Below are 20,969 nucleotides of genomic sequence, written 5' to 3' on the forward strand. Positions count from 1 at the left end.
CCTAATAAAGGGACCCCATCGATCAGCCTGTTCTGTAAGTTTTATGAAGTCCCCACTCCGGCCATCATCTTGCGGGGAAGGGTCCCTCAAGACAGCCACGACAGGGTTGCAGAGGCAGCCGGAGTCACCCCTAGAGATGGCATCAGATGCCAGAACTCTAAGCTGAGACTGGACAGGGGCCCATTTAGGGTCAGACCCCGTGGCCCTCCCTGGGGACACAGGCCAGGCAGTACCTTCCTCCAGTGGGAGCCGATTTCTTGAGGAATCTGAAAACAGATCAAGTCTTCCTCCTGAAAATTCAGTTTCCAAATTGAGATACACAATCAGTGTAAAATAAACCCCAGATTTCAAAGGCTTCATGCCTCGAAGAAAAAGAATATAAAATATCTCCATATTTTTTGTCGATTACGTGTTGAAATGATGTTTTTTTAATGTATTGGGTTAAATCAAATTGATCATTAAAAAATTCATCTCTCCTTTTTACCTTTTTAATGCGACTACTAGAAAATTGAAAATTGCATTCTGTAGCTCCCTTTATTTCTCTATCAGGCACTGCTGCTATAGTCAGTTAGGACTTAGCTGCTCAGGATCCAAGAGAGTCAGATGGGGGCAGTGAGCTTCAAATAAAAGTTTTCTAATCATGGACCTAGCTGGGGAGGTGGAGGGAGAGAAAATGGGCAGCTGCTGAAGTTCCAGGCCCTTCTGTTCCTCGCGCCCCAGGAAACACTGTGGCCAGGGCTGTTCATTCAACACACAAGGCTGTGCATTCTCCGGGCACCACAGGCCATCAGCTATGTCCACTAGAGGTTTTGGGGTCCACAAACAGGTTTGAGACCTGGCTGGGGGGCAGGAATCTTTGATTCTAAAATGCATAAATAAAAAAGGCAGAAGCAAAATGAATAAATGATGAATGTCCACAAACATGATAGTGCGTGCTTCATTCATCATTAATGTTAATACTCATTAAAGTTTCATCACCACTGAAAACAATTTGTTCAGCTTCTCACTTCACAGGAAGATAAGAATGTGCAGTGACTGTCCAGAAACCATAGTCACTTGGAAATTTAAAATACGCTGCTTGGGCCCAAGTGGTTTCACAAGTAGAATTATAGAAATCTTTACAAACGTTTCTACACCAAGGAAATGGTTTCTACACCATTCAGTGTTGATGTGAGTGAATTGCGAGATGTCTGATGTGATACAGAGTGGGGCCCCCAAACACAATGCCATACTCCCCGAAAGTCATATAAACAGGCCTTGTAATATTGGGGTAAATAAGAAAAAAATTAGGAAAGCTTAAATGTCTATCAAGTGGATCCTAGTTAAACACGTTTGGCACACTTGGACAATGGACCACAATGCTACCCTTGAAAAGAACCCAGTACAGCCTCAAATACTGACATGGGAAGATGTTTTTCATATTGTTAGCTGAAAAGTAAGCTGGATAAGAATCTCTGTCATGTAAATGCATTTTTGTTTTTTGAAAAGATATGACTGCAATAAAAAATATATAGCTAATGTTTAGTGCTAAATGCTCTACTTGAGGGGTCAGCAAACTTTTCCTGTAAAGAGCCAGATAGTAAATACTTTAGGATTTGTGGGTCACATGGTCTGTGCTGCAACTAGTCAGCTCTGCCTTTGTAGCTGGGAAGCAGCCATAAATAATATGTAAATCAATCACTGTGGCTGTGTTGCAATAAAACTTTATTTACAAAAATAGGCAGAAGGCCAGATTTGGCCGCAGGGCCATAGTTTGCCAACCCCTGCTCTATATCATTATTCTATTTAATCTCCAGATAGCCCTTTATAGCAGAGACTATCAGTGATCCTAAATTATGTATGTGGAAACGAAGGCTTAGAAAGAGCAAATGACTTGCCCAAGGTCATCAGCTCTTATGCAGCATAGAAAAAAGTCTGGAAAGAGACACACCACAGTGCATCAGTGCAGTTAATGCTGGGGAAGAGAAATGAGGCAGCTCTTACCCTTTCCTGTCCTCCTGTAATGCTTTCAGTGCATAAGTCTCATGAATGTGAAGGTTAATCTGAAAATATTCTTTAAGACTTTGGGGAAACTCACAGTCTCCTCTGCATTCTCTGTTGATCTTGTGTGTTAGTGTGGACCAACGCGGCGGAACTGTCGGAACAATCAGTGGCCGAGGAAATTCCTGGGGCAGAGCCCTACAGAGAAATTTTTGTGGACCAGGACCTGGCCCAGTACGATAAGGTGAGGGGTCTCGGGGAAGCACAGAGCTACAGCAGCAAGAGGGACCATGGAGAGATTGCCACTGCCTCTTGTTCTCTGTGTCTCAAGGACTGTCCCTTTTTCCTACTTCCAAGAAACCACCTCTTCCTCCCAAGACATTCAGCCAGGTTTGGCCACTGCTCATTTTATCCCAAATAACATCTACAACTACAAGGTACTGAGCACCTACTGTGTGCTGGGCCATGTCCTGTGCACTTGACATTTATTAGCTCGTTAATCTTCACCATCTTCAAACTAGATTTTATCAGCCTCACTTTGCAGATGAGGAAACTGAAGCTCAGAGAGGTTCAGTGATGTGTTCACGGCTGCCCAATGCAAGGAGCAGTGTTAGGATTCAAAGCGAGGTCTGGTTAGCTTCTCAGCGGGTACTTCTAACTCCCACACAGTAATCACTTGGTCAACCTTCAGTGATGGAACAGTGACGCAAAAACACGTTCCTAGCAGGAGGAATTGAGCCCTGAAGTCAGGGAGGCCTGGGCCAAGAGACTCGTTAAAGAACCAGAGAGGTTTAAAGCAGGGATGCGAGCAGAACAGGTGGATTCAAGCCATCCTGGGAAGGGCCCAGGTCAATTTCTCCCCACTTAGACACGACTCGAAAGTTACTCTAAAAGAAGCAGTCTATAATATCTCGCTTTCCTTCAGGGCCAGGGCCTGCTCCTGCAGCAATTCTCAGAGTTTGTGAGGAGCAGACCTACCTGGGGTTCTTGTCAGACACGGAAATCCAAACCTTCAGGAGGCAGGGGGTTCCAACCAGGCATCCTGGGACCAGACTCTGAAAAATGTTGCACAAAGGCGAGAAGCCACACTCAGATTCTGTATTTATCACTGTGTAACAAGCCATCCCAAAACTTAGCGGCTTCAAACAGCAATTCATTATTCCCCAGAATCTATGGGTTGACCTGGAAGGTTCCTTTGCTCGCGTCCCCTGGCCTCACTCATGCGGCCTCAGTCAGCCGCTGGCTTGGCCAGTTTGGTGGTCGGTCTCCATTGGCCTCCTTCCCACATCTAGGGCCTCAGCCAGGACGCCTGGACGGGTGCGCCCCTTTGTGCATGTGGTTTTTCATCACAGCACGGTGGTCTCGGGGTTCCCAGGGGGCCAGAGCAGAAGCTGCACAGCCTGTAAGAACTTGCCTGGAGATCATGCAGCATCACTTCCACTCCATTCCATTGGTTAAAGCAAGTCACGGGGCCAGCCCAGACTAGAGGGTGGGGAAATAGACTGGATGGCAAAACTGCAAAGTATTTGTTGCCATTTTTCAACCTGCCTCAATTTTAACTCGGAAATATAGTGCAACCACTATAATTTTTTCTATTTATAGAAAATGTTTATAAGCCATTTATCATTTTTTCTATTTATAATAGAAAGAATTCTTTCTCTTTATAAGTCGTTTATACCCTGACTTGCCAGGACTCCTTCAAGTGACAATAAACAAATTAGCTTGAGGGGGAGCATCGATTAGCTCAACTTATTGGAAAATTTAAAGGGCCACTAGCTTCAGGTATGGCTAGATCCAGGAGCTTGAATAATGTCATCAGAACACCTCCCCACTACCAACCTCTCCCCTCTGTTTCCCTCAGAGTCTGGCTTTCTACATAAGGCTGGCTTTGTGCGTCAGAAAAGACAAACTCAGGCAAACAAGCCTACATATTTAAAGTTTATGATCCAAAAGAAGGCAAGATCCTCTCCCTCTGTAATCGATGTGTGAAATCTCTGATTGACCAGCTTGGGCCACATGCACATGGGGAGGTGGGACAGGAAGGAGCAGGGCACATGACTGACAGTCCTACCCAGACCCCATGGAAGGAGGAACGCTCCCTCCAGAAGGGAAAAGGGACCCTCAGCAGGAAAGCAGAACCCACAGCTGTCCACTGCCCTCTGCAAACTTCTTATATTCCAGCACTGTCACGGGGCCTGGCACTTAGTTGCTGCCCTATGAATGTTTGTTGCATGAAAAATGAATAAGCACCTGGCTGATCATAACAGGGTGAAACAGGGGAAACTGCCCAGGAGTAGGGAATATGTCTGATGCTCTCTCTTGAAGTTTTGCCACCAACTTTCACAAGGACCCAAAGGAAGGCCCCTGGCAGCAGCTGGCAATGTCAGACAGGCTTTCTCATGAGCGAGACCCTGTCCTTCCCCAGGTCACGGAGCTAGCAGGTCGTGAGGCTGACTGGACGGCTCTCCTGGGAATGAGCTGGCCCAGAAATTGCCCGTTTACCTCCTCCTGTGACTGCTTTGGAAAAGGCCTCTGGGGAATTTTTTCTTCTTCTTCTTCTTCTTCAGTTTTTCTGACATTTTATTGATAACGTCTGGTGAGAAGTTTGGGGGAATTTTTTTTTCCTTTTTTGGAAAACCTAACCAATTCTTTGGCTGCAGAGCTTTTTCACTGGAGAGATGGAGGACAGGGTGAATTATACCTGTGGGTAAAGTCTACCAGCAATTTTGTTTTTCCAGCCGAAAGTTTACATGAGCCCATGCAAATAAATCAGTATTCCTGTCTCATTTACTTTCCAGATTGAGTTACCTGGAAAAAATTCATACATGAATAGCCAAAAGAGGCAGGAAATATTAGAAGAGAGGAAAGGGAAAACAAATAGTTCAGAATGTTTTAAGCTAAAACAAATAACCCTCATTATAGGCAGAAAGTGGTCAAACAGAATGTTGTTTTCCTAAGTACCTTTCCTAGGTCCCCAGTGTGCTAGGCTGTATATTATAAATGAAATCATTCTAAGTAAACTTCCTAGCAACAAATGTTCCCAAGTGGGATGGTTGTTCTTAATATGAAAGTCTAATTCTCGGGGAAAGGAAAGTTTCCGTACCTGTGAGGTACAGACATCCATTACAGGAGTCTATATACAAGTACATCATTTTAACCCAATTCTTGTCTCTATGAGATTTTCGAAGTGACAGAGATAGCCTTGAAAGTCTGCTTTTTCCCTCCCTGCCTGCCCTCACCTTCCCAAAGAATGATACCATATTTTTCCTGTCTTTCTTTAAATGGGCTCAGCCTTACATCCAGACCCACACCTAGTAAATTTCCCATCTGTCCTCCACCCAGGATGAAATAATTCTGCTGCTGGGAAAAGAAGTCAGCCGTCTCTCCGATTTTGAACTTGAATCTAAATACAAAGACACCGTGATAGCAAGCCTGCAGAACCAAGTGGCCAACCTGAGGCAGAAGCTGTTGGAAACAGCCACCTCCAGGCAGAAGGAGAGGGTGATCCCGCCCAAGTTTCAGGTTCTGCATGAAGAGGACGATGCCCAACAGAGAGAGATCCAGAGCTTGAAAAACCAGGTAGGGCTCAGAGACAAGTGGGTCGGGGCCTTGGGGTCACAACACAGGGTGACAGCTCTCAGGTAGAGCCTGGGGGGAGCCACCCGGGTAGTTAGAAATGGGCAGTGAGCACAGCATGGTGAAGAGTGCAGATCCAGGGAGTGGAGGGTTGGCAAGTTTCTAGCCTTGTAAGAACAATATTAGATTTGATTAAGTGCCTACCATGTTCAGGCCCCGGTGCAGGTGCTTTGGGTGCATTAGCTTATTTATTTATTTATTTACTTATTTAATGTATTTATTTATGGCTGCATTGGGTCTTCGTTGCTGTGCACGGGCTTTCTCTAGTTGCAGTGAGTAGGGGCTACTCTTCACTGCGGTGCGTGGGCTTCTCATTTCAGTGGCTTCTCTTGCTGCAGAGCATGGGCTCTAGGCACGTGGGCTTCAGTAGTTGCAGCATGAGGGCTTCAGTAGCTGTGGCTCGCGGACTCTAGAGTGCAGGCTCAGTAGTTGTGGCCCACGGGCATAGTTTCTCCACAGCATGTGGGATCTTCCTGGACCAGGGCTCGAACTCGTGTCCCCTGCATTGGCAGGCAGATTCTTAACCACTGCACCATGAGGGAAGTCCCCTCATTAGCTATTTAAACCTCAGTCTTCTGGCAGATGCCATTCTACAGATGAGGAGACTGAGGCACGCTCAGAGATGCCCAGGAGCTTGTTACAGCTTGCACAGCAAGTGAGAGGCAGTGATGTGATTTGGGCTCAGCTCTGCCACCTTGTACACCTCATGCTTTCACACCCACTTTGCATTTCCACCCAACTCCTGTCGCTTCAGTGACCACTTCTCACACCCACCCGGACCCAGCCAGAAAGAGCTGGAGATGGGGAGAAGGAACCCCACAGTGTTCCAAACACTGAGGCCTTTATCAAACCCTGAAGGCAGCTGCTGGTTCATTTATAGGGAATTTCACCAAAAATTCTCCACCCAGAATGTTTGGATTTACCAGTCAACTTCCTTCCTCCTGAAACTAAATCCAAAAAAAAAAAAAAAAAAAAAAAAAAATTTAAGTTTTAAAGAACTACTTTAAAATTGGCCACTGATCTTGTTCATAAATTATATCTCAACAAAGTTGATAAAAAAGCAATTGGTCATTGATGAATTTTGGCCTCAGTGCATAATTCTGCTTAAAACCGTAGTCAGATTTGGTTCAACATGGTGGAGTAGAAGGACATGTTCTCACTCCCTCTTTCGAGAACACTGGAATCACAACTAACTGCTGAACAATCATCGACAGGAAGACACTGGAGCTCACCAAAAAGATACCCCACATGCAAAGACAAAGGAGAAGGCGCAAAGAGACAGTAGGAGGGGCGCAATCCCCATAAAATCAAATCCCATAACTGCTGGGTGGGTGACTCACAAACTGGAGAACACTTATACCACAGAAGTCCACCCACTGGAGTGAAGGTTCTGAGCTCAACATCGGGCTTCCCAACCTGGGGGTCTGGCAATGGGAGGAGGAATTCCTAGAGACTCAGACTTTGAAGGCTAGTGGGATTTGATTGCAGGACTTTGGCAGGACTGGGGGAAAGAGAGATTCCACTCTTGGAGGGCACACACAAAGTAGTGTGTGCATTGGGACCCAGGGGAAGGAGCAGTGACCCCCATAGGAGACTGAACCAGACCTACCTGCTAGTGTTGGTGGGTCTCCTGCAGAGGCGGGAGGCAGCTGTGGCTCACCAAGGGACAAGGACACTGGCAGCAGAAGTTCTGGGAAGTATTCCTTGGCATGAGCCCTCCCAGAGTATGCCATTAACCCCACCAAAGAGCCCGGGTAGGCTCCAGTGTTGGGTCACCTCAGGCCAAACAACTAACAGGGAGGGAAACCAACCCACCCATCAGCAGACAAGCAGATTAAAGTTTTACTGAGCTCTGCCCACCATTGCAAGAGCCAGCTCTACCCAGCACCAGTCCCTCCCATCAGGAAACTTCCACAAGCCTCTTAGATAGCCTCATCCACCAGAGGGCAGACAGCAGCAGCAAGAAGAACTACAATCCTGCAGCCTGTGGAACAAAAACCATATCCACAGAAAGACAGCGAAGATGAAAAGGCAGAGGGCTATGTAACAGATGAAGGAACAAGATAAAACCCCAGAAAAACAACTAAATGAAATGGAGAGAGGCAATCTTCCAGAAAAAGAATTCAGAATAATGATAGTGAAGATGATCCTGGACCTCAGAAAAAGAATGGAGGCAAAGATCCAGAAGATGCAAGAAACGTTTAACAAAGATCTAGAAGAATTCAAGAACAAACAAACAGAGATGAAGAATACAATAACTGAAAAAAAAATACACTAGAAGGAATCAATAGAATAACTGGGGCAAAAGAACGGATAAGTGACCTGGAATACAGAATGGTGGAATTCACTGCTGCGGAACAGAATAAAGATAAAAGAATGAAAAGAAATGAAGACAGCTTAAGAGACCTCGGGGACAACATTAAACACAACAACGTTCACATTATACGGGTCCCAGAAGGAGAAGAGAGAGAGACAGGACCCGAGAAGATATTGAAGAGATTATAGTCAAAAACTTCCCTAACATCGGAAAGGAAATAGCCACCCAAGTCCAGGAAGCACAGAGAGTCCCATACAGGAGAAACCCAAGGAGAAACACACCGAGACACATAGTAATCAACTTGGCAAAAATTAAAGAAAAATTATTGACAGCAGCAAGGGAAAAATGACAAATAACATACAAGGGAACTCCCAGAAGGTTACCAGCTGATTTCTCAGCAGAAAGTCTACAAGCCAGAAGGGAGTGGCATGATATACTTAAAGTGATGAAAGGGAAGAACCTACAACCAAGATTACTCTACCCAGCAAGGATCTCATTCAGATTCGATGGAGAAATCAAAAGCTTGACAGACAAGCAAAAGCTAAGAGAATTGAGCACCACCAAACCAGCTCTACAACAAATGTTAAAGGAACTTCTGTAAGTGGGAAACACAAGAGAAGAAAAGGACCTACAAAAACAAACCCAAAACAATTAAGAAAATGGTCATAGGAACATACATATCGATAATTACCTTAAACGCGAATGGATTAAATGCTCCAACCAAAAGACACAGGGTTGCTGAAAGGATACAAAAACAAGAACCATCTATATGCTTTCTACAGGAGACCCACTTCAGACCTAGGGACACATACAGACTGAAAGTGAGGGGATGGAAAAAGATATTCCATGCAAATGGAAATCAAAGGAAAGCTGGAGTAGCAATACTCATATCAGATAAATTAGACTTTAAAATAAAGAATGTTACAAGAGACAAGGAAGGACACTACGTAATGATCAAGGGATCAATCCAAGAAGAAGATATAACAATTATAAATATATATGCACCCAGCATAGGAGCACCTCAATACATAAGGCAACTGCTAACAGCTCTAAAAGAGGAAATCAACAGTAACACAATAATAGTGGGGGACTTGAACACCTCACTTACACCAATGGACAGATCATCCAAAGAGAAAATTAATAAGGAAACACAAGCTTTAAATGACACAATAGACCAGATAGATTTAATTGATATTTGTAGGACATTCCGTCCAAAAACAGCGGATTGCACTTTCTTCTCAAGTGCGCATGGAACATTTTCCAGGATAGATCACGTCTTGGGTCAAAAATCAAGCCTCAGGAAATTTAAGAAAATTAAAATCATATCAAGCATCTTTTCTGACCACAACGCTATGAGATTAGAAATGAATTACAGGGAAAAACCTGTAAAAAACACAAACACACGGAGGCTAAACAGTACGTTACTAAATAACCAAGAGATCACTGAAGGAATCAAAGAGGAAATCAAAAAATACCTTGAGACAAATGACAATGAAAACACGACGATCCAAAACCTATGGGATGCAGCAAAAGCATCCCATAGTTCTAAGAGGGAAGTTTATAGCTATAGAAGCCCACCTCAAGAAACAAGAAAAATCTCAAATAAACAATCTAACGTTACACCTAAAGGAACTAGAGAAAGAAGAACAAAGAAAACCCAAAGTGAGCAGAAGGAAAGAAATCATAAAGATCAGAGCAGAAATAAATGAAATAGAAACAAAGAAAACAATAGCAAAGATCAATAAAACTAAAAGGTGGTTCTTTGAGAAGTTAAACAAAATTGATAAACCATTAGCCAGACTCATCAAGAAAAAGAGGGAGAGGACTCAAATCAATAAAATTAGAAAGGAAAAAGAAGTTACAACAGACACCGCAGAAATACAAAGCATCCTAAGAGACAACTACAAGCAACTCTATGCCAATAAAATGGACAACCTAGAAGACATGAACAAATTCTTAGAAAGTTATAACCTTTCAAGACTGAACCAGGAAGAAATAGAAAATATGAACAGACCAATCACAAGTAATGGAATTGAAACTGTGATTAAAAATCTTCCAACAAACAGAAGTCCAGGACCAGAAGGCTTCACAGGTGAATTCTATCAAACATTTAGAGACGAGCTAACACCCATCCTTCTCAAACTCTTCCAAAAAATTGCAGAGGAAGGAACACTCCCAAACTCATTCTCTGAGGCCACCATCACCCTGATACCAAAACCAGACAAAGATACTACAAAAAAAGAAAATTACAGACCAGTATGACTGATGAATATAGATGCAAAAATCTTCAACAAAATACTAGCAAACAGAATCTAACAACACATTAAAAGGATCATACACCATGATCAAGTGGGATTTATCCCAGAGAGGCAAGGATTCTTCAATATATGCAAATCAATCAATGTGATACACGATATTAACAAATTGAAAAAGAAAAACCATATGATCATCTCAATGGATGCAGAAAACACTTTTGACAAAATTCAACACTGATTTATGATAAAAACTCTCCAGAAAGTGGGCATAGAGGGAACCTACTTCACCATAGTAAAGGCCATATATGACAAAGCCACAGCAAACATCATTCTCAATGGTGAAAAACTGAAAGCATTTCCTCTAAGATCAGGAACAAGACAAGGATGTCCACTCTCACTACTATTCTTCAACAGTTTTGGAAGTCCTAGCCACAGCAATCAGTGAAGAAAAAGCAATAAAAGGAACCCAAATTGAAAAAGAAGAAGTAAAACTGTCACTGTTTGCAGATGACAGGATACTCTACAGAGAGAATCCTAAAGATGGCACCAGAAAACTACTAGAGCTAATCAGTGAACTTGGTCAAATTGCAGGACACAAAATGAATGCACAGAAATCTCTTGCATTCCTATACACTAATGATGGAAAATCTGAAAGAGAAATTAAGGAAACACTCCCATGTACCACTGCAACCAAAAAATACAATAGCTAGGAATAAACCTACCTAGGGAGACAAAGACCTGTATGCAGAAAACTGTAAGACACTGATGAAAGAAATTAAAAATGATAGCAACAGATGGAGAGATATACCACGTTCTTGGATTGGAAGAATCAATATTGTGAAAATGGCTATACTACCCAAAGCAATCTACAGATTCAATGCAATCCCTATCAAATTACCAATGGCATTTTTTACAGAACTGGAACAAAAAAGCTTAAAATTTGTGTGGAGACACAAAAGACCCCGAATAGCCAAATCAGTCTTGAGGGGAAAAAACGGAGATGGAGGAATCAGACTCCCTAAATTCAGCCTATACTACAAAGCCACAGTAATCAAGACAATATGGTACTGGCACAAAAACAGAAATATAGGTCAATGGAACTGGATAGAAAGCCCAGAGATAAGCCCACGCACCTATGGTCAACTAATCTATGACAAAGGAGGCAAGGATATACAGTGGAGAAAAGACAGTCTCTTCAATAAGTGGTGCTGGGAAAACTGGACAGCTACATGTAAAAGAATGAAATTAGAACACTCCCTAACGCCATACACAAAAATAAACTCAAAATGGATTAGAGACCTAAATGTAAGACCAGACACTATAAAATTCTTAGAGGAAAACATAGGAAGAACACTCTTCGACATAAATCACAGCAAGATATTTTTTGATCCACTTCCTAGAGTAATGGAAATAAATACCAAAATAAACAAATGGGACCTAATGAAACTTCAAAGCTTTTACACAGCAAAGGAAACCATAAACAAGAGGAAAAGACAACCCTCAGAATGGGAGAAAATATTTGCAAAGGAAGCAACTGACAAATGATTAATTTCCAAAATATATAAACAGCTCATGCAGCTCAATATTAAAAAAACAAACAACCCAATCCAAAAATGGGCAGAAAACCTAAATAGACATTTCTCCAAAGAAGATATACTGCTGGCCAAGAAGCACATGAAAAGCTGCTCAACATCATTAATTATTAGAGAAATGCAAATCAAAACTACAATGAGGTATCACCTCACACCAGTTAGAATGGGCATCATCAGAAAATCTACAAACAACAAATGCTGGAGACGGTGTGGAGAAAAGGGGACCGTCTTGCACTGTTGGTGGGAATGTAAATTGATACAGCCACTATGGAGAACAGTGTGGAGGTTCCTTAAAAAACTAAAAATAGAATTACCATAGGACCCAGCAATCCCACTACTGGGCATATACCCAGAGAAAACCATAATTCAAAAAGCCACATGCACCCCAATGTTCATTGCAGTACTATTTACAATAGCCAGATCATGGAAGCAACCTAAATGCCCATCAACAGACAAATGGTTAAAGAGGAAATGGTACATATGTACAATGGAATATTACTCAGCCATAAAAAGGAACAAAATTGGGTTATTTGTAGAGACGTGGATGCATCTAGAGACTGCCATACAGAGTGAAGTAAGTCAGAAAGAGAAGAACAAATATCATATATTAACACATATATTTGGAACCTAGAAAAATGGTAAAGATGAACCAGTTTGCAGAGCAGAAATGGAGACACACATGTAGAGAACAAACATATGGACACCAAAGGGGGGAAAGAGGCAGGGGGTGGGGGTGGTGGTATGATGAATTGAGAGATTGGGATTTACATGTATACACTGATGTGTATAAAATGGGTGACTAATAAGAAAAGTATAAATAAATAAATAAACATTTTTAAAAACGAGAGAGAGAAAAAAAAAAAAAACCGTAGTCAGTGCTTGGGGGCCTTTGTTCTCTTGTGCTCTGTTTACTGTCTTTCCCTTCTGTAACCAATTCTAGGTACACAGTTTCAGTCCTAGAAATGGTGCTCTAGAAAGGACACAGATTGTGTATGGTGAACCTAGGAGATTCTAGCAGGAAACTGTAAGCTCCATGAAGGCAAAGGTTGGGCCCAGTAACCTTCTAGAACTCTGTTAGGACTGTGGCTGTTTGTTTGTTCTTTATTCATCCATCCATCCATCCGTCCATTAATCCAAAGAAATATTTTGGGGGGCCTATCCTGTGCCATGCCCTCTTCCAGGCTCTGAGAATTCAGCAGAGAACAAGACAGACATGATCCTTCCCCCTGTTATGCTCTAGTGAGGGAGACAGAATAAACAAGTCAACAAATACATGCTCTAATATTTAAATGAACTAATGACTCTCCTTCAAACCTGGTTTTGAAAAAACAATGAAAGTAACAGGTCCTGTAGGAATTATTAGTGCAAACAGCTACCTTGACATGTAGCTGACACATTAATGAGCATCTTTTTCTTGAACTGAAGCCAATTTTGCTGAAATATTCCTTTCAGTTATTCTCCCATTTCAGAGCTTTACTGAGAAAATGACATGTCTTTTTCAGGTACATGTACGAGGCTGAATTATTCCCACATACCTTTTTTTTTTTTTGGCCGTACCACGCACCTTGCAGGATCTTAGTTTCCTGACCAGGGATCAAACCCAGGCCTCCAGCAGTGGAAGCACAGAGTCCTAACCACTGGACTGCCAGGGAATTCCCCACATACCTTTTTTTAAATAATTGAAATATATTTGACATAGAATATTATATAATTTCCACATAGCTTTGAATATCAGCTGGTCCCAATTTGAGTTTTATTTAAAGTGGCTGCCGATATCTGGGGGAAAAAATGTTTTTGTACAAAGAAATTATCTAGAAATAATTACACTGATGCATCATGCTGTTGCCGCCCCTACCACTGGAGCTTCACTTATAACTGAAGAAGAATATTTTATAGCAAGGCATATATGAACCAGAGGCTCCATTCGTTTGAACTCAAATCGAGTTTCATCCACTGACATTTTAGTTTCTTAAGTATTCTACTGCCTGCAGAGCATTCCACCAGAAGTGTAAGCCACATGGCAGGTTGATTTATGGTTCTGATTACTTTATGTGTTTTCCCTGGTCCCCGAAGGTGTGTGCATAATGATTTGCTCTCAGAGATCTTCGATCCGCTACAATATCACTAGAAAATTCTTACCTCCATGTGCTCTTATATGCCTGTGCTAATTAGAAGCCAAATTATCATCCTGAAACAATCACTCCTCCTAGCACTCTTAACTTTCTTATGATTCAGTGCCCATTTTATTACACAGCTTAACAGACATTAAACATCTTGGAATTTATGCCATTACAAACAATATGGATATTTACTTTGATAGTAAAAGTATCAAAGAGGTTTGAAGACTCTTTGGAGTTTTCCAGCAATCCGAAATCCTAAAACTCTGACACTCAGATTGAAATATTTTCAATCTGTCAAAACCACTGGAGTCTTAGAGGGGAACGTATGTTTTCCCTTCTGGAAGTTTGTCTCTGTGTGTTCTATCTCTGGTATCATGCAAATAAAAGCATTAAGCTGAGAAGAGCTTACAAACACTTTCAGTGTTCCAAGGACCTTTTATGGAAAAGTTGTATTTCCCCCCAACAGAGAAAAGTAAGATGTGAAAGAATTTTTTCACTGAAAGTTTCCAAAGCACAAACATGCAAAAGTATAGCCTTGGGGAGAGTGGGGGTCAGAGTGACCTGTGTCCCCGCAACTTCTAGCATAGACCCCCCCCCAATAATGTCTCAGGTGCCCCAGGGAAAAAGTAAGTGTAACTGCCCCAAATGTCCTAGACTCTGAACCATGATGGTGCATGAAACGAGTCAGAAAACTTGTGAGACCTTGACATATCTGTTAATTCTACCAGAGTAATAATGACAAGATTTCCAAGGACACAAACCAAGACCAAAGGCTGTGACCGCCATCTGGTGGCCATATCAGCACGCCTGAACTCCATTACCTGGGCATGCCCACCACCTCCACCCAATCTTTTTTTTTTTTTTTTTTTTTTTTTTAGTGTGATGCCTGCAACCTGGTCTGATTGTAAACAGGGAAATTCCTGTATTTCTTCTTTTGGAGGGATTATTTTTATTTAAGATACTGAGTCTCTATTTACTCTTATAACAGTTAATTTTAATTTAATGCACGTTTTTAAGTTTAAAAAGGGAGCTGCTTCTACGAAAAATGCTAAGAAATTATAGTGGGGCTAGCCAAGAGATATGGGAAAAATAGTGAAAGTGGTATATGAATGACTGAAGTTTAGGAACTCTCTTCGGGTGGGGTTGCCAGATAAAGTAAGGACACCCAGTTAAATTTGAATTTTAGAATTTCGTTTTAGCGTGTGTCCCAAATATTGCATGGGACACATTTGCACTAAAATATTATTTGTTATCTGAAATCCTATTTTAAGTGAACATCCTTTTTTCCTCCCCTAAATCTGGCAAACTTACCTTAGGAGAACAAAGAAATTGCACCCAGGACTTCCCTGGTGGGACAGTGGTTAGGAATCCGCCTGCCAGTGCAGGGGACACGGGCTCGAGCCCTGGTCTGGGAAGATCCCACATGCCGCAGAGCATCTAAGCCCGTGCGCCACAACTATTGAGTCCCTCGTGCCACAACTACTGAAGCCCGTGCGCCTACAGCCCATGCTCTGCAACAAGAGAAGGCGCTGCAATAAGCCTGTGCACCGCAACAAAGACCCAACGCAGCCAAAAATAAATAAATTTATTTTTAAAAAAAGAAAAGAAATTGCACCCTTCTCCTTGTCACTTCCATTTTGATCTATCAGAATAAGCTAGTGGGGCTTCCCTTGTGGTGCAGCGGTTGAGAGTCCGCTTGCCGATGCAGGGGACGCAGGTTCGTGCCCCGGTTCGGGAAGATCCCACATGCCGCAGAGTGGCTGGGCCCGTGGGCCATGGCCGCTGAGCCTGTGCGTCCGGAGCCTGTGCCCCACAACGGGAGAGGCCACAACAGTGAGAGGCCCGCGTACAGCAAAAAAAAAAAAAAAGAAAAGCAAAACAAGCTAGCTCTTGTCCTGTCTACGGATTGCATGGCATTTATGCCCCAGTAAACGGGTCCCTGTGTTAGTACTGAGGCCTGACATCTGAAAAATCACAGGGCAAAGGCCCACAGTGCACCTTGAGGTGGGAAAGTCCTGGCCACTCAGAACAAGCAGTCTGGCCACATCAGACCGAGAGGGAGGGGGTTCTGGGCCCAGCTCTCTTTCCCGGCCTCTCGGGTACCTGCTCTGTGGAGGCCGAGGCCTGGCAGCTACTTTTGGGCCCTTACCAACGTTGCATTTGATGGAGAGCCTTCTGCACCCCACGTGTAGACCTAGACCCCTAGAGAAGGACCGGCCCTTGAAGGGGCTCTGATCCATGGATTTAGAGGGTGCTCACAGCAGCCATAGATAGAGCCAGCCTGTGGTGCTCCCACCCACGATTCCTGTATTTCCTCTTTTTTTTTTTTTTTTTGTGGTACGCATGCCTCTCACTGTTGTAGTCTCTCCCAGTGCGGAGCACAGGCTCCGGACGCGCAGGCTCAGGGGCCATGGCTACGGGCCCAGCCGCTCCGCGGCATGTGGGATCTTCCCAGACCGGGACATGAACACGTGTCCCCTGCATCGGCAGGCAGACTCTCAACCACTGCACCACCAAGGAAGCCCTTGTATTTCCTCTTAATAACAACCACACTGGCGTTTAAGTGAGCCTGGCAAGGCTTACAAATGCACACATAAAGATTACCAACTATCTTCCCCAGAGACGCACGAGGGAAGCTGAAGCTAAAACACCCCGTGAGGGCTTACCTGGTGGCGCAGTGGTTGAGAGTCCGCCTGCTGATGCAGGGGACACGGGTTCGTGCACCGGTCCGGGAAGATCCCACATGCCACGGAGCGGCTGGGCCCGTGAGCCATGGCCGCTGAGCCTGCGCGTCCGGAGCCTGTGCTCCACAAAGGGAGAGGCCACAACAGTGAGAGGCCCGCGTGCCGAAAAAAAAAAAAAAAAAAAAAAGAAAGAAAACAAAAAAAACACCCCGTGGTAGGTAGAGGAGAGGATGGTCACAGCTCATCCCCCTGTGCCGTGTGCCAGGCATGATCTGAGCACTTGTACACATGTTAACTTATTAAAATACTTCTCACAATCCTATCAGGCTGGGACTACCATCACCCCGCGTACAGACTGAACAAAAGGAAACAGTACATGGTGTCCTGCTTGTGTTCCCAAAGCCCGTTAACTGGCAGAGACAGGACTTGAAGGCCACAGTCCGGCTCCCGAGTCCATGCCTTGCTTTACAGCCTCCAACTTCTCACGCTCATTCCTAGAGCCACCTGGGAAGGAGGAACCAGGCAACTAAAGACTGGGTTTCAATCAGACTCCACGTCTGACCAGCCGCGTGATCCCGAGCAGGGGCCCTCGCCTCGCTGAGTCTCAACCTGGCTCCCTTGCAAAATGCGCACATTAATGGGAACGTCAGCCTTCAGCAACGCTGTGACGAGTATCAGTGTAGCATGTGTGAACGGGCTTTGTAAACTCTGGAGTGTTCTGTGAGGTATAAACTACCCTCTATTCTCATTAGAGGGAATTCATTTCATAACCTGCTCCCGGCTCTTGAACTTTGCTGTGCATCCAGTCAGTGCTGGATCATCTGTAACCAACAGCTGGTCTATTTATGGCTGAAAACCCACAGGTCATAGGAAGACAGCAGCACCGGAGCCCCTGGGTGGCCACAAAGATAAGGTCCGTGTCTCGAGGACCGATGACATGGTGGTCACTGAAGGAACAGGCCCCCTCCTGCCCCTTCCACTAGTGACAACGGAACACCTTGATTTCCCCAACACCCCGATCCAAGATCAACCCGACTCTTTGCCCAACGTTGGAGAAGTACCGGCGTGTCCTGCAGGCCTGGCTGGCCCCCTCTGACTGTGTGTTGCCTCCTTCCACAGATCAGTGCCCTACAGCAAGGCTACAGCCAGGTGCTGTGCCAGACCCTGTCTGAGAGAAACTTAGAAATCACCTCCCTGAAGCACGAGGCCGAGAACTTAAGGAGGGAGGCCGCCATCACGTCAGGTGAGACCCTTGTGCATTCAGGCCCCAGAGCTTCTGCCCTCCCCCTGCAGACATCACCAGTCAACCAGCGCACCTGTGCCCGTGACCTGGGTGCAGCCTCAGGGATCACCCGTGTCGGTGCATTAGAGTTCTCCCTCAGTGGAGGTTTCTTGCCACCCAGTTCCGAGGGCAGGGCCTGGTAAATATTTGAGAGAATGGTATCTCTTGGCTACAAGATTTCCTGAGCACTGGCCCCACCAGGGAGAACACAGGTCGCCTTGTGGCTTGGGTGGTTCCACAAAGCAGCCTGAGTGCAAACTAGAGCGTGGACAAACTGGGGTCACTCCCTTAAGGCACCCATGGTCTCACCCATTTCAGCCGAGTGCACTTGGGCCCAAGGGAAACCATTTTCTAATTTTATCAGAGGTGGTTCCCTGATAAAGGGCTTGGGTTGGGAAAGGGGCAGCCAACGCACAGCTGTGGCTGGGCTTTGATTCCCTGGATTCCTTCATTGCTTCCACATGTTTCTTGAGCTCCTACTAGGTGTCAGGCCCCGTTCCAGGCTCCGGGGAGGGAGAGCCAAAAAAGACAGTCAGATTCCTGTACTCACAGATTTGGGAGGGGTTGACAGACAATAAAAGTAAATGGATGAATAAACAAGCCCACTTCAGAGAGCAGTGGTGCTGTGGAGAAAATAAACTGTGTGTCGTGGTGGCCAGCGCTTCAAGGGGGGAGGCCAAGGGGGACCAGCTTAGTGGGTGTGCAACCATGGAACTCAGGTGGGACTTGAACCCGTGGGCTGGGACTCGAACCCACTCAGAACCCACTATCTTTTAATCGAGATCACGCATCTGGTCTCGGGACTTAATAAAGCTCAGGTTCTTTATGTCTCATGCAGAAAGAATTCAGTGAGAGACAAAGTAAGAAGTGGATTTCTTTAGAGAGAAACACACTCCACAGACAGAGTGTGGGCCATCTCAGAAGGCTAGAGACCCCCAAATATGGGGCAGTTAGTTTTTATGGGCTGGGTAATTTTATAGGCTAATGAGTGGGAGGATTGGGACAACTCTAATATTTTGGGGAAGGGGCGGGGATTTCCAGGAATTGGGCCACCACCCACTTTTTTTTTTTTTTTTCCTGTACGCGGGCCTCTCACAGTTGTGGCCTCTCCCATTGCGGAGCACAGGCTCCGGACGTGCAGGCTCAGCGGCCATGGCTCACGGGCCCAGCCGCTACACGGCATGTGGGATCTTCCCGGACCGGGGCACGAACCCGTGTCCCCTGCATCGGCAGGCGGACTCTCAGCAACCGTGCCACCAGGGAAGCCCCACCACCCTCTTTTTGACCTTTATGGTCAGCCTCCGAACTGTCCTGGTGCTGGTGCGTGTGTCATTTTGCTCATGTATTACAATGAGCCTGTAATGAGGCTCAAGTTCCCCTGGAAGTCGAATCTTACGCCCCCTTGGACCTAGCCGATTCTAACCAGTTTATGCTGTATCCTCCACGGCTATGTCCTTCTTTTAGAGTGGACCTGTTTCAGGTGGGAAAGGACAAGCCAAGGGCAAGCGAGGCTGCGTGGAGTGAACAGAGGATTGTGGGGCTGGGCAGGGTCGGGGGGTCTGGGTTTTTATTCCAAGGGTGTTGGGAATCCAGTGGAGGTTTTTAAGCCGAAACTGACATGCCTAGAGACCTGAAGAGGATGGGACCACTCACAGACGAGGGGAGGGAGAGAAGCAGGTGACAGGGAGGAGGCAGTGAGCCTCGGAGGGGCACATCACTCTGAAGGCAGCCAGCGCGTAGCAGGAAACATACCCACTGCTGTAGAAGCCAGGCACAGCATTGAGTCGCACGTGAATCCGCATCTCTGTATGAATCTGTGCTTTTCTTCTGCCTCACTCTGCAACTTAATCACACCCAGCCCCACCCCCTGCTGCCCCCAGGTCTCTGCTTATTCTCCTCCCTCACTTGGGATGTCCTCAGATATTTTCTGAGCACCTCCCCCAGGCTAGGTGCTGTTCTGGGCACCAGGAATGGAAGGATGAACTCGCTGGTCCTCACCTTCCTCCCGTATGTCGGCCAGTGAAACCTCATCCAAGCATCAAGCCTGTCTCAGATCCCACCTTCTCCGATCAGGGAGTCGGACAGACCTGGGTTGGGATAATGCTTGAGATGGGCTGGACCCACTCAAAGTGTGGCAAGCCCCAGAGGGATTTCCAAGTAACTGAACTGTGTCCTGGAGGCAAAGCTCATTTTTAAAATGAAATTCTGGAGCATTTTGTACTTTATTTCATAGACATTCTTGATTGAAACCTACCACTAAAACTGGGCCTGATGTTCTTTTAAGAAAAGAACCGTATGAGATAACCCAATACCACTGCATTTATGCACCCTTCTTCCCACTTTTATTCAAAATGATACTACAATGCAAGAGGGAAGAGATATGGGGAGATATGTATATGCATAACTGATTCACTTGGTTATAAAGCAGAAACTAACACACCATTGTAAAGCAATTATACTCCAATAAAGATGTTTTAAAAAAAATGATACTACAGTAATGGAGGAGTTATCTATTGCTGCATAACAAGTTACCCCAAAATGTAATGGATAAATCCCCAACTAATATTTATGATCTCACCCAGTATCTGTAGTTCAGGAATTTGAGAGGAGGGTGACTTAGTTCTCATGAGTTGCAGGCAAGATGTCGGCTGGGGCATAAGTCATGTCATCTAAAGCCTCGGGGGGAGCCGGAGGATCCCCCTTCAGAATGGCTGCTCATGTGGCTATTGGCTGGAGGCCTTAGTCCCTCAGCACACATGCTTCTCTCTAGGGCTGCTTGAGTGTCGTCACGACACAGCAGTTGGCTTCCCCCAGAGTGAGTGATTGGAGAGAGAGCAAAGAGGAGGCCACAGTGTCTTTTATGACCCAGCCTGAGAGGAAACAGTCCATCATTTCCACAGTATCATATTGGTGACCCATGGCAGCCCTATTCAGGGTGGGAGGGGCTACACAAGGCATGAATTCTAGGTGGTAGGGATCATTGGGCCCATTTTGGAAGCTGGCTGCCGAGAAAAATCATAGGCGCCATGGAACAAACATAATTTAGCCACTTTGTGTTCTTGGGACATACCGCATCATTTGACCCTTACAATAACTCTGTGTG

At 44.9% G+C, this 20,969-nt stretch overlaps 1 protein-coding gene across 1 annotated transcript in view; it reads left to right on the top strand.

The window, feature by feature from the left end:
- Nucleotides 1-20,969, top strand: part of LOC309808022 (forkhead-associated domain-containing protein 1-like) — a gene marked incomplete at both ends in the record, with an annotated part of 95,736 nt that overhangs the window by 42,667 nt on the left and 32,100 nt on the right. Inside the window, 3 exons of the mRNA XM_082628036.1 lie at nucleotides 2,115-2,224; nucleotides 5,323-5,559; nucleotides 17,704-17,827. Coding sequence (XP_082484162.1) covers nucleotides 2,115-2,224; nucleotides 5,323-5,559; nucleotides 17,704-17,827 — 471 coding nt within the window. The remainder of the gene's footprint in view (nucleotides 1-2,114; nucleotides 2,225-5,322; nucleotides 5,560-17,703; nucleotides 17,828-20,969) is intronic.

This window comes from Mesoplodon mirus, assembly GCF_964341445.2.
Source record: "Mesoplodon mirus genome assembly, chromosome: 7".
Lineage (NCBI taxonomy): Eukaryota > Metazoa > Chordata > Mammalia > Artiodactyla > Ziphiidae > Mesoplodon > Mesoplodon mirus.